Here is a 15436-nt window from a genome sequence, read left to right on the forward strand (position 1 = left end):
TTTAGAAGAAATCTTTCGAAGGTTTTGGCTCCTCCGAGACGAGCCGCTCTGGGGGTATTACCTGTTAGTCTGCGAGGACCCGTTCCGCTAGGGTTTTTCCACTCAGCTAAGATTCGCGACACCTGGGAGAGCGTGAATTGCGTTGGGACTAAGTGAAGTTAAAATCAATGGAGATTATCTGCAGGCAGTAGAGAAGATAGCCCGTGTGTTGAGGTTTGGAATGGGACGTGCTAATGTTAATGTCTATCATTCTTCGCAACTTGTCCACTACTTATCCAATCAATGCCAAGTGTGCATTCTGTAATTTGTGGAGAAAAACAAGAAGTCACTTTAATACGGTAACCCTGGATAGTACAGTCCAAATCATTTCGACTGGAAGAGGCTCAGGGTCTGCGTTTTTGAGAGAGATATTTTATGCTTTTCTGTACCCGGGTCTACATGATTGTCATGCACCTTTAAATGATACATGACATGGCAATCATACTTACACTTCATGCTGTCGTGTTGCTTCTATGAAGTGTAGTTTAACCCATTCCAGGACTCATTGAAAGAATTAGCTCCATCATGTTCGGCACCATGTATTTCTGTGGCCATTTCTGTCCTTCATCAGCACATTCACCCGCGTTTGTTCAATTTTGCTTGCTTCCTTTTCCAAATTCAGCGCCATTTTTGTTTATGATAAAGAGATTGCACTCAGTGCTCCAGATTTTCCTTGATGCTTTCTCCAGCATGATTTTCGCTAATATCTCCGCCACAAAAGGCATCATGCGAACATCCCTTCAATTGGCACATTGGTGGAGTGACATACGGTAGCGAAATTGTTTCAATTTTCGGCAGCCTTTTCCACCCTTTCGTTCACTCCGTCCGGAGTATATAGTTTATAAAGTCCACATGCGTTGGTGGCCCTCTTCGCGATGATAGTCGAAAAGTGAGGCGTCCTCGATCTAAGCTCGCGTGTTAAATCTAAACTTTCGCTGTGTTGCAATGAAGATGTTGCCCACATTATGGGGTTCCAAATATCGTCCAAAAGTTATTCTACTACCAAAAGGTAGTGTCGGTATATTATTTGTGTTTCTAATTGCTAGCTTTGTGTGATGTAACAGCGATGGCTTGATCCGCTAGATGTTGATATTTCCTCCCGAAAAATCCCTTTTATTTCCTGAGTTCTCTTCAGTATGTTAGACTTTCAATTCAATGTGATATTGACATTCTATTTTGTCCAAGGGTTGAGTTAGTTTCGCCTACTTCAACTTTGTTAAAGGTGGTAAAATTTCAGCAAGCTTTCAAGTGTACAGTATGTTTATATTGCCGCAATATTTTGTACTTCCAGGATGAAGGGATTTTTCGGTGAATGAAAAGGTGCTAATTGTCTTTATTAAAGCTGGGAGCGTTATATTCCATAGAGTCGGATAATTTTTCATTTCACAGTTTCTAAGAACGAGCCCTTCCTTTACATTAGCACTTTTGACTCTTTGTTATTTTTTTTGGGTACAATATTATAATGAACGAATCCTTCCTTTACGTCAGCACTTCTGACCCCTTCCTGTTTTTTTTGGGTCTATGCACAAAGTGTTGGACTCCCGCAAACGGTATGTTGTCTGACTACCAAATAAACACCTCCCCATCGTCAAACAGCTAACCTGGAACTGTTTGTCACATTACTTCGGGCTAGCCCCCGAACTCTCCGGCTTTGCAGATTCTTCAAATCAGGGAATCCTTTTCGCCAATAGGAGGGAAGAGGAGGAAGGGAACTGTCAGTTCAAGCAACCCCCTGCCATCTGGCTCCTCCACCGCTCGAGCTATCTATTCTTTACAATGAGAAGAACTCGAACGTAATGCGCAACATGGCTCCACCTGTCAGCGCTCCTAAGCATCCCCTTGGCAATGTTGTCTGGAGAGACTTTTGACCCTTCCGCTTTACTTTTGTAGCCAGTGCTAAAATTACATTGAAAATTTCATTTGAAAAATTCCAGCACCCAAACCCTTACCTGGTTTTTAGATAATAAATTATTAAGATTTGATGTTTGCGAAATAATATACTACATTTCTTCTTCATATTTGGGAAACCCATTTCATTATGTTGCAAAACATCTACCATAGCACTTCGGACTTTAATCAAGGTTATCCATTTCTTTCAAATTTAAAAAGGCCTAGGAAAGTAGGCACGATAGTATACAACACAAAAATGTATTTACACCATCATTTTGGACGTCGATTCTAGTAAGATAACAACTCGCTCTCAGGAACTTCGTGAATTAGAGAATTTTATTAGAAGCGTTCTGTTTCACAACCTAAACTCTCATATGTATATATCACAGAAGCTAATTCAAAGCAAACAGGGATTGTGACTGGAATCCTTACATCACCATGTACCATGAGGGGACTATAACTTTTAAAAAATTTTAACTTTGGCCCCTTTTTCCATATATTAATTTATCAATGCAGTATCCAACAACGAGCCCACCTACGTAAACCTTGATAAGAAAGCATCTAAAATTTGCAATAAATTAAATAAGTATTTTATTTACAGTGCGTTGCAGATGCCAACAGTTCATTCGTCTTATCTTAACAACTTAATAATTAAAGTTATTTAGATTGTTCCGGGAGCTGGGTGAACGTTGATAGCAGCAGCCGAGTGAGCATGTCCAGCCAATGGAGCAACATGGGTAGCACCACGAGTTTGGGCTACATAGCTTCCTTCATGACCCCAAGCGTGGGCAGCTGGGGCAATAGCGGCATGAGCAGCAACGGCGGTTGGGGCGTGGACAGCAACAGCGGCTGGAGCATGAACGGCAACAGCTGGTGCAGACCAGGCACCATGACCCCAAGCTCCATGTCCCCAGGCTCCATGACCATAGGCTCCATGAGAAACATCTACAGCAGCGGGAGCAGCCCATGCACCATGAGCACCCCAGGCAGCTGGACCAGCCCATGCACCATGTCCCCAAGCAGCTGGACCAGCCCAGGCTCCATGTCCCCATGCACCATGGGCAGCTGGTCCACTAACGGCAGTGTATGAGAGGGCTGGAGCATAATGCGCACCCCATGCAAGCCCTGAAGCTTCGATTCCAAGGGCGACAGCCAACAAGACTACGACGACGGCGAACTGAAACGATTATGGTTAGTTAACAAAGCAAAGGGTGCAATAACATAATTTGTCTCCAGCACTTAAACTTACTTTCATGTTGTCTATTTGAAGTTAAAATTCAATTTGATAATTCAGATGAATTGTAATGAGCTTTTATACAGATTTAGGGGTTTTGATAGTCACATTTATAACGTATAACTCAATCAAGTAGGTGTCAAGGTTAGAAAAGCAATTATTTACTAAATAATAAAGGCTAGCTAGAATTTGTTAGTTGGCTCAGAGTAGCAATTACAAAAAAGAGAACAAGTTTTCCATTTTTTTTTCAAATTTTACGTTCAGAACTTTTAGTTTGCAATGAGATACACCTAGATACCATTCGAAGAGCCTCACTCTCTTTTTAATAGAGAATGGCTAGAAGAGGTCAGTCGTAGGCTAAATGGAATCATCTTGATATTTGTCAGGAAATTAAAAGTGATTCGCAATTGCCTCAAGAAAATTAAAAGCTCAGAACTACCACTATTAATTTTTTATTCTGAATTTTATTCCATGTATAAGACGGCCAATTACTCCTTAATGGAGCATAGCGCGTCAACCACACCTCCGCGTCACCGTTTCCGGTTCATCGAAATGTGCTTTACTTCCTCCAGGTCTACCCAAGAACCCTACGCTCCCCCTCTACTGTTCTGTGGCATTTGATTCTAGGCCGACCCTTTCGTCGGGGGAAGTGGGTTCCTTTGCATGGAGTAACCAACACATTTACCAGTAACTGGCCTGTCGGCCAACTTATTTCATTATTCAAAATTTTCTAAGGCCGGAGTACACCATACCATTTTGGAGCCTTTGAATTGATTACTTTGCCCATTGTTGTAGATAGGAAGCAAGTAATGATCAGTCAGACAGAGAATTTAATTTGGCTAGTGATTAACTACAGTCCAACTCTGCTTGTCTCTCTTTTCAAATCCAGGCCAAGGCCGACAGCTCCGTAATGGACCAGACAGTTGTCATCATCGTGCGCGAGGTACTTGAGGAAAGATGTTATCGTTCATTGAAGTTCTCTACGCCTTCGGGGCAAGGTAGAGAATGTTGTCAACATCAAGAAGGAATAGTATCGGCGATCTTGAATTGCTCCGAAATTATACATCGATGCGGCACGCGACATTTGGCATCATCATATGTCGTTTCAATAATAGCTACTCTGCTGGGAAAAGACGCCAGATACACTCCCTGTTCGCGCTACCGAAAGTCTTGTCGAAATATATGGAGGAGGTCTGAATTCCGCACACTGCTCTAAAATGATGCGAAGGGTGTTGATGTGATCAATGCAATGTCGGTTAAACTTTTGAGATGTTCTCTAATGCATTGTCGCACTCGAGCGAATTCCCGTTTTTGAAATCTTGACGACCATCCCCTTCTTCCGCTCACTGAGATGAATCTGGGCGCTGTACAGAGACAGTAGGAGCTGCTATGGATAGTTGAGCAGCATTACTTTGCTTGGCTAGCCATGCCATCCATAAGAGGTTGAACTTCCGCAAACGTTTCATGATTGAGAACCTTCATTTCTCTTACTGCTCGTCGTTGTGGATAGGCAGTCTACCGCGAAAGTCACTCACAGGACCAGGGACAGACTTGCCACCACCATTAAGTTTTATCGTAATAGCCAAATTGTAGTTATTTGCCGCAGCTTCTGTTTCTGACTGATGATTTCGTCTAGTGAAGAGGTATCTCTTTAGGCGCTATCTCACGTTTGCCCTGGCATCTCAATCGCGTTTGGTTTGCCCTACTCGCAGTGGCAATACGAGCCTTCCGTTTCCTACGTTCCTCAATCTGCCGCTTCGGGGCATAGCCAACAACCCCATTAACATCTTATAAAAAAGAAGACAACTCCTAAATCTACCGTTGATAGCGATGTGCCGATGTGATTAGATGCTCGTTGCCGATCAGTCGACACCCAACTGATCTTATGGCAGGGTTTGTTCTCGAACAATGTGTCACTTATGACGAGGCGATGAAAACTACAGGAGTCCGCAAAGCCCTCATCGTTATTCTTGCATTCGTCAAGACCGTATTTCCTCATCACATGTTTGAGCAAGGTGTGATCAGAGCCCATCTTGACATTCGGATCTTAGATGATCATTGCAATGTCCCGGTTGATAGTTCACGGACTTCCATTCCTTTTAGTCGCCTTTTACGAGAGAATACTTTGAACGAATTCTTTAATCCCTCAATTCTTAGGAAAGTTACTGCCTCAGTAAGTTACCGCTTTTCCACCTTAACAGAAAGTACTATTGGTCGGGAAGGGGTTGAATCTCGCATACTCTCTACAAGCGAAGATGTTACGTGGTCATTCAGACTATAGTGACTCTTCCTTCCTTCTTTTTTATACGGACTTGGAACCATATATGTCAGAGTTTTGTCGCACCAAATTTTGAAATAACGGAAAAGTCACTAAATAACCCGTTTTTATGAATAGAAAGGTTTAAGAATGAAAATGACGACCATATTCCAGGCGGAGATATATGCCATTTCATTGGCAGCAGAAGAATCTCTGCCACAAAAATGGAGGGGTCGCACCAATCGAGTCTGTTTCGACAGTCAGGCAGCATTATCAGCACTAAACAACAAGGACATATCAAGCCAGTTGGTGTGAAGTTATCATCAGGTGCTGCTGAAACTCGGCTGACTAAACGGAATATTGCTGATGTGGGTGGGGCACTCAAACATCGCTGGTAATGAGGAGGTTGACAGAGTGGTTCGTCGAGGGTCTGGATTCACAATGGTGGGGCCAGAACCAGCTTTTGGAATCCGGCCATCCACTGTTAAGTATACTCTGAAGAGTGAAATTGTGAGGATTCGCGCAGCCGAGTGGAGAAATTTAAACTCTTCCCGGCAGGCGAAAATTCTTGTGAAAGAACCTGGGGTCGCCAGAGGAGCATTTTTGTTGTCCTTTAAGAAGTGGGACATGAAAACCTTAGTAGGGCTTTTAACGGGACACTGCTCCTTAAACTACCACATGGAAAAGATTGGGGTAGTGGTTTTGGCTATGTGCAGCTAATGTGAGGAGGAGGAGGAGACGACCCTGGACTGTTTATGCAGCTGCCCGGCCTTCTCAGATCTCAGACGAAGACACTTTCGTAAGGTTTTCTTCAATAAAGAATCTGTGCAGATTCGCTAAAGCCTGCGAACGCCATAGGCGGGAAGTCATTGAATAGGCGATTTACGGTGATAGTACAATGGGCCTAACAATGTCTTGAGTGCTCGGAGCTGCGGCTCCCCCCAATAGACAAAACTAAATTAAAGGGTCTTGGAAAGAAATCTTTTGTGTATTTGAGAAAAACTAACTAAAACGGGCATAATGCGATTACCAGTGAAAGCAGGCTGCCCGCTGGGATATTTCAAATTGAATGGGTTGTCTGTCTTCGAAGAAAACAAACCTCACAAATACGTTATCTCTGGCCACTTTGATCGATGCAGAAGTTGTGGAAAGAAAGGGCATATTTTAAATGGTTGTAATAGTCTAAATGCCGGAAATTTGAGTGGGGGACATTTTACTTTTGCAAAGTTGGTCATGATATTGTCAAAAGGCGGGTCTGGCTCAGTAAATTTGAATTTCGTCAACGTATTTTAGGATGTTATCAGCGATTACCGAACAATATTTTTATAAGAATGAAAGGGACCACAATGCATTAAACCTGCAAGTCGAAATTGAGAAGTGAAAAGATAATCCGCTTCGAAGAAGCAATTCATGACCAAACCTTCATGTGCAGACTACCGAACAATGATTTTCTAACTATGAAGGGAATCACAACGCAGGAAGCCCGCAGGTTGAAATTGAGGAACGAGAAAGACGTCAGGTTGGTCAGAAGAAGCAACACATGCGTAAACTTTCATGGAGCAAGCTAGAGCAGCTGAATAAGAAAACCACTTGCACGGGGCAAACCCTCCATATGTAATGCAACATAAAAGGATGTAACGCATCGATGCCATGGAGACGAACAATCTCCATGAAAAGATCCGACTCTGGTGGAATAGTGAAATGATGAACTTTTGACTGGGGTCTGCCATCGAGGTAGACAAGCTGTTTAGGCAGGTTCGACCGATAAGAGGAAAAAGAGCAGACTTGTAATGAAGCCTGCAGAAACCTCAAGCTGGCTATCCAGCGAAGCAAGATAGAATGCTTTATAGAACTCTGCTAAAAGACGGAGCAAAATCCATGAGTGTGCCGATAAGAGTCCGATGGAACGGCTAAAAAGCCATCCATCACGGTACAATACGTTTCTTCTCTTTTGGTGAAAATTATCCGGGGTTATTTTTTCAGCCAGCCAGGGGTACTGGCTGTTTTTTGTCACCTTTGGTGCGCAGATCAAGAACGCCGAAAGGGCAAGAGTGTTTAAATTAGACACTTCACCCGATGGTGCAAACAACCCAAGACTCCACTCTTCTACTATCCACCTAGAAAAATCTCTAGGAGAGATGCTGGTATCAGAAAAGTAATGCGGAGAATGGTAGCATGTCAGGAGAGCTGCAATACGTAACTTCGTGAACAAGTAATAAAGCTTGGAGGAAGAAGATATTCAAACGGTCGGGCTTAGCAAAAATATTAGTAACAAAGGAAGGAATAAGCTGAAACGAAATCGGTGGACGACTGCAGGAGGATTCTAGGACAATTCTGGGTAGCCCAGCAATTTTGCCAATAATACAGTCAACAAAAGGCAAAGCTCATGAGAAGTTCAATAAGAGATAGGAGGAGATAGAAGGAAGGTAGAAAGATGACGACTCTACAAAAATCATAGAAAAGAAAGTGTTAATTCGGAGTATTAAACATTTACGAAACGTGGAGTTGTGCTGTTGCAGTTTGTCAAGCATAAGTACAATGTGCACCAAGCCATAAAATATATGGTGAGAGCTATTGCGGTCCTTTGTAATAGCATGGAAGAAAAGCGGAAATCGATTGCTTCAGAAGTGTCACAGGCAATCCAAGCTACGGCCTAACGAACGGGTTCGGACGAAGAAGGGAAATCTTCAAGGGGACCAGCAGTTCTGAGAATCGAAAACAAAGGTTAAAATGGATTGATAACCATGGAGGAATCAATGCGAGGAACAAGAACACGAAGAGGAAAGGAAAACAACGAATGCGCCCCGACGAAATTGAAATCCAGTCAGGGTAATCTGTTTAAAAACATAAGGCCTATATACAGTTTAAGAACTTTGAAGTAATATTGAGTGCATTTCCTTGCACATTTAAGTGGTTTGAACTTGAAACAGTATCCATTGTAATTTTGAGGCAAACCTATGGCTTTACTCGTGTAAATTTTGGAGATAATTCTGGTTCTTGGCTGAAATATTTTGATTAAAGTGATACAAATACTTTACTTCGGGAGCTAGCTGCTCTCTTCATCCTTATACCTTCTTCCCATTTTTTTAAGGTTTTGTGTAAAACAAAACCTTATTAAAATCGGTTTACTGTTTCCCTATCTGTCAATCTGTCTGTTTGTCATTTTCTCGGAGATGGTTGTCTATGTTTGATAGTGATTGACACTAAATTTGGTGGAAAGGTAGGAACTGTAGGAACTGTAGGAATGCTCAAGCATACAGTGAGTTATATTATTCTAAGTAAAATTTAAGGGGAGGGTCCCCATAAAGAAAAAGAGGCGTGTCAATTCTTTTTCGCCGAATATAGTTATGTGGAGTATCAAATGAAAGGCCTAGTTACGTCATCAATCCAACTCCATGGCGCACCACAATATCATAATGCGTCATCAATAACTAGCAAATGGATTGTAAAATGTAATTAGGGTGTTTGTCGGAAAAATACAAGGCGGTTATTAAGACATGTGAAATCCGCAGGTAATTAGGGTATAAGATAATAAAATGTACCAAGTTCGTTGAAATACGAAATCCGTAGGTAATTAGGGTAAAGATAAAGATAGGATGCCGAAAATCCCACAAAGGATAAAAATGTTGTATCTGATTTAGTATTAAAATTGTACTCGAGAAAGAACCAAGTCTTTTCTTTCGAAACGAAGATCGAGAACCGATCTTTTAAGTGCCTCTGCTAGTGTTTTTCGAAGCCGGTCTTAGTTTTGACGTTTATTGGAGAGGTTGGGAGTACGAGCGGTAGAAAATGATTATTTTTAGCGGACCCATTCTCAAAAACTACCCAACCTAAAAATGGGAGAAAAACTACAAGATTGTTGCTATATGATGCCTAAGTTCCGAAATACCCTCAATGCGTTCAAATAATTCAATCTGTTCAAATTAAGTTAATAATAGTATATGATTGCAAACCCCCTTTAAGTTTATTCTTGAAGCACAAAATTTTGCAGCTATGTGATCCTATCAAGTTTGGTGGAAATCGCACCATTACTACCAAAGTCATAATAGGTCAAAGCTGTGTCCAAATTCAAGACTTTGAATGTCAATATCATGCGCACGTGGATATTCTCACATAATATATGCATATAATATGCGCTAGCTTTCAAGATTACGGCGGTTTGCAAGGGACACTGGCCGATAAGGGACCATATCGCCAGGCTCGGCATACCCTACAATTCGTATTTCCGAAGCTGTGGAGAAGGAAGGGAACCCCTCATGCACTTTCTCTGCGATTGCACAGCTCTAGCTAGAGTCAGGCTACGGACACTGGGTAAACCATCCTTTGGGGACCTCAGAGAGATTTCTGGCTGCAGGATGGGAGAGCTGCTTTCCTTCGTGAATGCTACGGGCTGGGTCTGATGATCCGATTGCCTCCATGCTCCGATAACAGCAGTCACGATCTTAGGAGTTTGCGGAATTAAAAAAGGGCACCACAGCGTTAATTGGGCTCCTCGTAGCGGCCACTGATACCAATCTACCTACATGCTAAGTACTAATGGGACAAATGCATACTCAAATGCCTTTACAAAAGAAATGTTCTCCATATTTTACTGCTTTTGTTGAGTTATTGGCTTGCAAATTTCTTCTAAATTTTAACCATGAGAAGTGAAAGAGAGGAGACAGAAATTGAGCCTGATTTATTTGTAGATTTGATTTTCGTCAGCCCTGCCTTCGCGCATTACGTGTCTTGGAACGTTGGTGAAGATTACATACATAGTAACTACCAACCAATTATTTTTGAACTGTGTAACCGAAAAACACATCAGTTTGGAATTAGAAAAGTATGGTGCAAACCTTAACGGAGGTACGGTTAGATCAGCCTAGCAAAGAAAGTATCTCCTCGGAGAGGGCCCCCTTGCAAAAGCATTCGAGTTATCTATACCTACTGGTGGAATGGCTAGCTAGGCTAGAGAAGCAATTCAGAGAGCGGTAGGAAGGATTAACCCGGGGGAAAATCTAAGCCTATAAAATAACCTGAAAGAAAGTTAGGCCTATTATCTAGCAAGACATCGTTATTAATGTATTAAGCTCATCGTAACATCTAGGGCACATATGATCTTTGGGTTTTTCAAGGTGTGTATGTCCCCGAGATATTATGGAAATACTGAAACCTAAGATTGGTAAACTCCCAGAATAGTAATCCTCGTATAGATCCAAATGTCTTTTTCACACTAAGTGGAAACTATACACTCTGTTGTGGAAGGACAAGGAGGCCGTTCAGATCGACAATTTGGATTCCGGAAAACAGATCAGCAATGAACACCACCAGATTGATTATAATAAATGGTAGCAGCAAAAGGGACCTTCTAAGGATTCTGCCCGTTCCTCAACGGGTTTAAGTTGAACATCCCACTTGGTTGAACTACGAAGGATTTTCGAAGCACACGGAGCAATAAGCACGTTTTGACAGGTAGATAGAAGCAGTCTATTACGAGTTTGGGATATGCTCGTAATCGTCGAAAAGATACATTCAAGACATCAATAACTTTATGTAGACATATGCGTTAATTGAAGCAAAGAGAGACATCCTAACTGGAAATTATTACAAATTTGCGGCAAACACGAGATTCAATTGCTTTCAATAGCTTTCTGGAGATAATCTTTTCCAATAGACCGCGGTACGATAAAGGAAGGAAAAGATTAGTAAAACGACCCAATTTTTCATTAGAAGTCTCCCCATTTGTTGTACTTATTGATAATTCAACAGAATTCAATAGATAAATTTATCTATAAGGCTTCTAAACTTATACATTTAAAGAAGAAATGTCCAAATCTCGCAAATTACACCCCCTATCTATAAAGTAACATATCTTTTATCATATTTAATTTTATTATATTATCTGTCATCAACTTCGATTAATTTCTCCTACAACTTCAATTATAAAATCCGGAAATAGGAGAACTCAGTCAAATTTAATTTTGGACTGAATTTCCAAGAGGTTTTCCTTGTAAAGTAAATGTTCTCAGAATGTATTTATATTCACATATTTTCATATGAAACGGGTTTAATACTTCAGATACACGCCTCCGAAAAAAAGTATCACTTGTTTTAAATTTCTTTCGCAACGGTAACAGGTTTGAGCCCATTTAAGCTAATCATTAGATATTAGAATGCAATAATTTTTTGCCAATTACTCCATTTCACGTTCAAATCATATTGTGTGGCCTGCAATGAGGCAGAATGCAAAATATGATCGTGCTCAAACTAAATCAGTATAAAAGGGTAGTGCAACAAGTTGAAGTTATCAAATCAACTTGAAAATCCAATCAAGCAACATGAAAGTAAGTTAAAAGATAAATTCGATGTAAATGATTAATATTAATCGAGTTTGTGGTTTCCTTCTAGTTCGCAGTTGTCGTAGTCTTGTTGGCTGTCGCCCTCGGAATTGAGGCTTCCGGACTTGCATGGGGTGCGCATTATGCTCCAGCTCTATCATATGCCGCCATCAATGGACCAGCTGCTCATGGAGCTTGGGGCGCTGGCGCCTGGGGTGCTCATGGAGCATGGACTCCTCCAGCTGCCGTAGATGTTACTCATGGTGTTTGGGGTAGCGGAGTTTTAGGTCATGGTGCCTGGGCTGCCCCAGCTGCTGTTGCTGTGGCTCCTGCTGCTGTCGCTGTAGCTCCCGCCGCCATTGCCGTAGCTCCTGCTGCCATTGCTTCTCATGCCGCTATTGCCCCAGCTGCCCACGCTTGGGGACATGAAGGAACCTATATTGCCAAGACCCGTGGTGCTACCCATGTTGCCCCATTGGCTGGACACGCTCACTCAGCTGCCGCTATCAATGTCCATCCAGCTCCCGGAACCGTCTAAATAATCCTGATTTTCATTGTGATACTTAAGATATAATGGATCAACTGTTGGCATTTAGAACGCATTGTAAATAAAATATTTAATTTATTGCATAATTTATGTGTTTTTTTGGAATGGAGCATGATTTATTACAGCAAGTAACAGATTATTGAACGCTGCTCATACCTTAGATAGAAAAGCTGAACTCAGCGATTCCGTTTGTAGCGAACGTAATCGTTTGTGAGAACTTTTTAACTTTTTTATGAACTGGCTTAAATATCTGTGGTACAAAAGTGACGTGAACCAAAGATGGCGAAATAGTTTAGTCACCAACAGGATGTAAGAGTTGAGCTTTTTTTTTTATTTCTGTAATTAGCGATAATTTCCATATTTATTTAATACAACATGGTTCGCAGCAATGTGGACCATTTCCACCTTTATCCGTGCCGTAAAAATTGCAAAAAAGAAACAAGGTACGATGACGAACAGACATTAGTTAGGTTGTTGCTAGACACGATGAGAACCTTCTCAATAATTGCTGTTAGAGAATATTTTACAGAGCGGATTGTAGGAAATAGGTTATCATCATCATCAACGGCGCAACAACCGGTATCCGGTCTAGGCCTGCCTTAATAAGGAACTCGAGAAATCCCGGTTTTGCGCCGATATCCTAAAAGCTGCCTGGCGTCTTGGCCAACGCCATATTCCATCTCAGGCAAGGTTTGCCTTGTCTTCTTTTTCTACCATAGATATTGCTCTTATGGACTTTCGGATGGCATCATCACGGATCATACGGATTAAGTGATCCGCCGGATTTTATTCACAGCATGACGGTGATGATATCACTCATAGATTTCGTCGTTATGTAGACTACAGAATCATCCATCCTCATATAGGGGGCCAACAATTCTTCCGAGCAACAAATTATGATTTTCGACCCTAGATAGGAGCAATTATCAACGGTTTCAAAGTTGTAGTCTCCTATCTTTATTTTTCCAGTTTGACCAGTGCGGTGTGATGTTGGTGGTTGGTTGGTTTGTAGTGCTGACGTTGCGATCATTGATTTGCAGTCCAAGATCTCGCGCCGCCTGCTCGATCTGGATGGAGGCAGTTTGTACGTCACGGGTCGTCTTTCCCATGATGTTGATATCGCCAGCATAGGTCAGTAGTTGGGTGGACTTAAAGAGGAGCATCACAAATCACTTTCTCCAGGGCCAAATTAAAGAGGACGCATGGTAGGGCACCCCCTTGTCTTAGACCGTTGTTGATGTTGAATGTTCTTGAGAGCTATCCTGCTGCTTTTATCTAGCCTCGTACATTGGTCAGGGTCAGCCTAGTCAGTCTTATCAATTTCATCGGAAAGAAACTGATTTGGTACCAGTAAGAGTTCGGAATTTGAGCAAGACGCGAAAAGAAGAATTATTTTGGATTATTTGAAAAAACGACAGTGGTAGAAATTCAATAGTTAAGGACAGAAAAGCTGCCATTTGTAAAGGGAGACGAGGTTGAAACATTGATAGCAGAAATGCTGCAAAGTAAAGTCATTGAGCGATCAGCTACTCCATGGAGTTCCCCAGTTGTACTCATGAAGACGAAGGATGGCAGTACTCAGTTTTATGTAGATTATAGGAAGTTGGCAGAAAGAAGGCAGTGTAGTTCGTAGTCGCGTTGCATAGCCCAGATACGGTCGTACTTTTAGTGTCTCTACCTCAGTTAATTTCGCTACTATCGATTTTGATTCGGCAAAGATACTCGTGACTTCTTCCAGAATAAAATGTTTATTTTCGCAAATATGGTATCCGAGGCGCTTGAGGAAATACCCTTTAATTTCTCCCGCCAGTCGGAGTTCACTTGGTTTATGTAGATTTGCGAATAAGATTCCGCGCAATTTTAATCAGTGATTTGAACTCTTCCTCAATGAGTACTAGAGGAATAAGGAACGGTTTTAGAAATCATTATGGAGTCAGGTAACTGACAAAAAAAAGTTGACTGATGGTTTCGGCCAGGTTTCCTCGCTCCATTTATATATAGTCACAAACACGACATGAGTGTGAATTATATTGAAGTGAAACCCGTTCTATGTTCAGATCAAAACCAGGTCGAAGTGAATTTTTTGTTGAGGATGCAGGGACTCCCGAGTCTGTCTCCATTTGATGACCGACCGGATCATTTGCGAAACAATTTACTTACTCTCTTATGATCCACAGACCTCTCTTTTTTGGGTTAAATACCCAAGGTTATCAAAAAAGTTAACTAACCGCTTCGTACAGGGCAGATGCAACTCAACAGACGCTGTCTCACCTCCGCCCTGGGAGCATGGCAGCATTAATGACAAATTGAAGAAAACAGGAAGGGAGCGGCAGAAAGAGGTATTCACCTGATTGCATCTTGCGCCTGCTCCTCAAATCTCAAGCCCAATAATGCCTACTCTCTTTTCACCCATTTCTATGACATGATGGCTGCCTATCTTAACTTCTCCCCTAACTGTTTCTGCTCAACTTTTCTTTCGGAAGGAAAAATTGGAACCTTGGATCGGATTGGTTTCTGAAAATTGGAATAGAACAAGATTAATATTTTTTGGTGTTTTTTCTTTTTTTTTTTCTTTGCTTCTTGATAAGAAGGTTGGGAAAGTTGGAAGAAAAATAAAATAATTTTTTAGTTTGGGAGTGCAAAAGTGCGTAGCTGGTGACGGATGTATATAAGCTAGTTTTTCATCTTATGTTTAACGGTCTGTAAGGACGATTTTCGAAGACGGAAGGAAGAAAAAAATTTCGTTGTAAAATCAATGGTGACGCCGACAAGAATAAGTGATTTATATAGTTTGTGCAAATAAAGTGAAAAAGAGAAAAAAGAGGCAGGTAAATTGTCTACACCTACTGGCCTTTCAACCCTGTCCCAATCATATGGCGAAAAAAAACGAAAAACCAAAAACTGGATCATGTAATAATTTGACGACCATTTCCTTTTCCTACTCCTAATCTTTCTAGAAACTTAATGCAACAAGGAAGCCGGATGTCAAATTTCAAAGATCATGATCGCTGTGGAAAACTTAAGGGGAGCTGAATCCACCCGGCTCAGATTTTCATAGCCAGCCACTAACACTTACACTATTGTTGGGTGTGCCGAATCTGGTGGTATGATCCCTTATAGGCCAGTGCCCTACGCAAATAGCCGCATTACAA

At 41.6% G+C, this 15436-nt stretch overlaps 2 protein-coding genes across 2 annotated transcripts; one reads left to right on the top strand and one right to left on the bottom strand.

The window, feature by feature from the left end:
* Positions 1-2491: 2491 nt before the first annotated feature.
* Positions 2492-3243, bottom strand: LOC119659409 (adult cuticle protein 1-like). Its single transcript, XM_038067486.1, has 2 exons — positions 3179-3243; positions 2492-3106 (listed from the first exon to the last, which is right to left on the bottom strand). The coding sequence occupies exons 1-2, from the start codon at positions 3182-3184 to the stop codon at positions 2591-2593; spliced, it is 522 nt and encodes a 173-aa protein (XP_037923414.1). The 5' UTR covers positions 3185-3243; the 3' UTR covers positions 2492-2590.
* Positions 3244-11588: 8345 nt separating this feature from the next.
* LOC119659272 (adult cuticle protein 1-like) lies at positions 11589-12370 on the top strand. Its single transcript, XM_038067280.1, has 2 exons — positions 11589-11743; positions 11808-12370. Exons 1-2 carry the CDS (start codon positions 11738-11740, stop codon positions 12273-12275), a joined length of 474 nt encoding a protein of 157 aa, XP_037923208.1. The 5' UTR covers positions 11589-11737; the 3' UTR covers positions 12276-12370.
* Positions 12371-15436: the final 3066 nt, after the last annotated feature.

This window comes from Hermetia illucens, chromosome 1, assembly GCF_905115235.1.
Source record: "Hermetia illucens chromosome 1, iHerIll2.2.curated.20191125, whole genome shotgun sequence".
NCBI classification, from domain to species: Eukaryota; Metazoa; Arthropoda; class Insecta; order Diptera; family Stratiomyidae; genus Hermetia; species Hermetia illucens.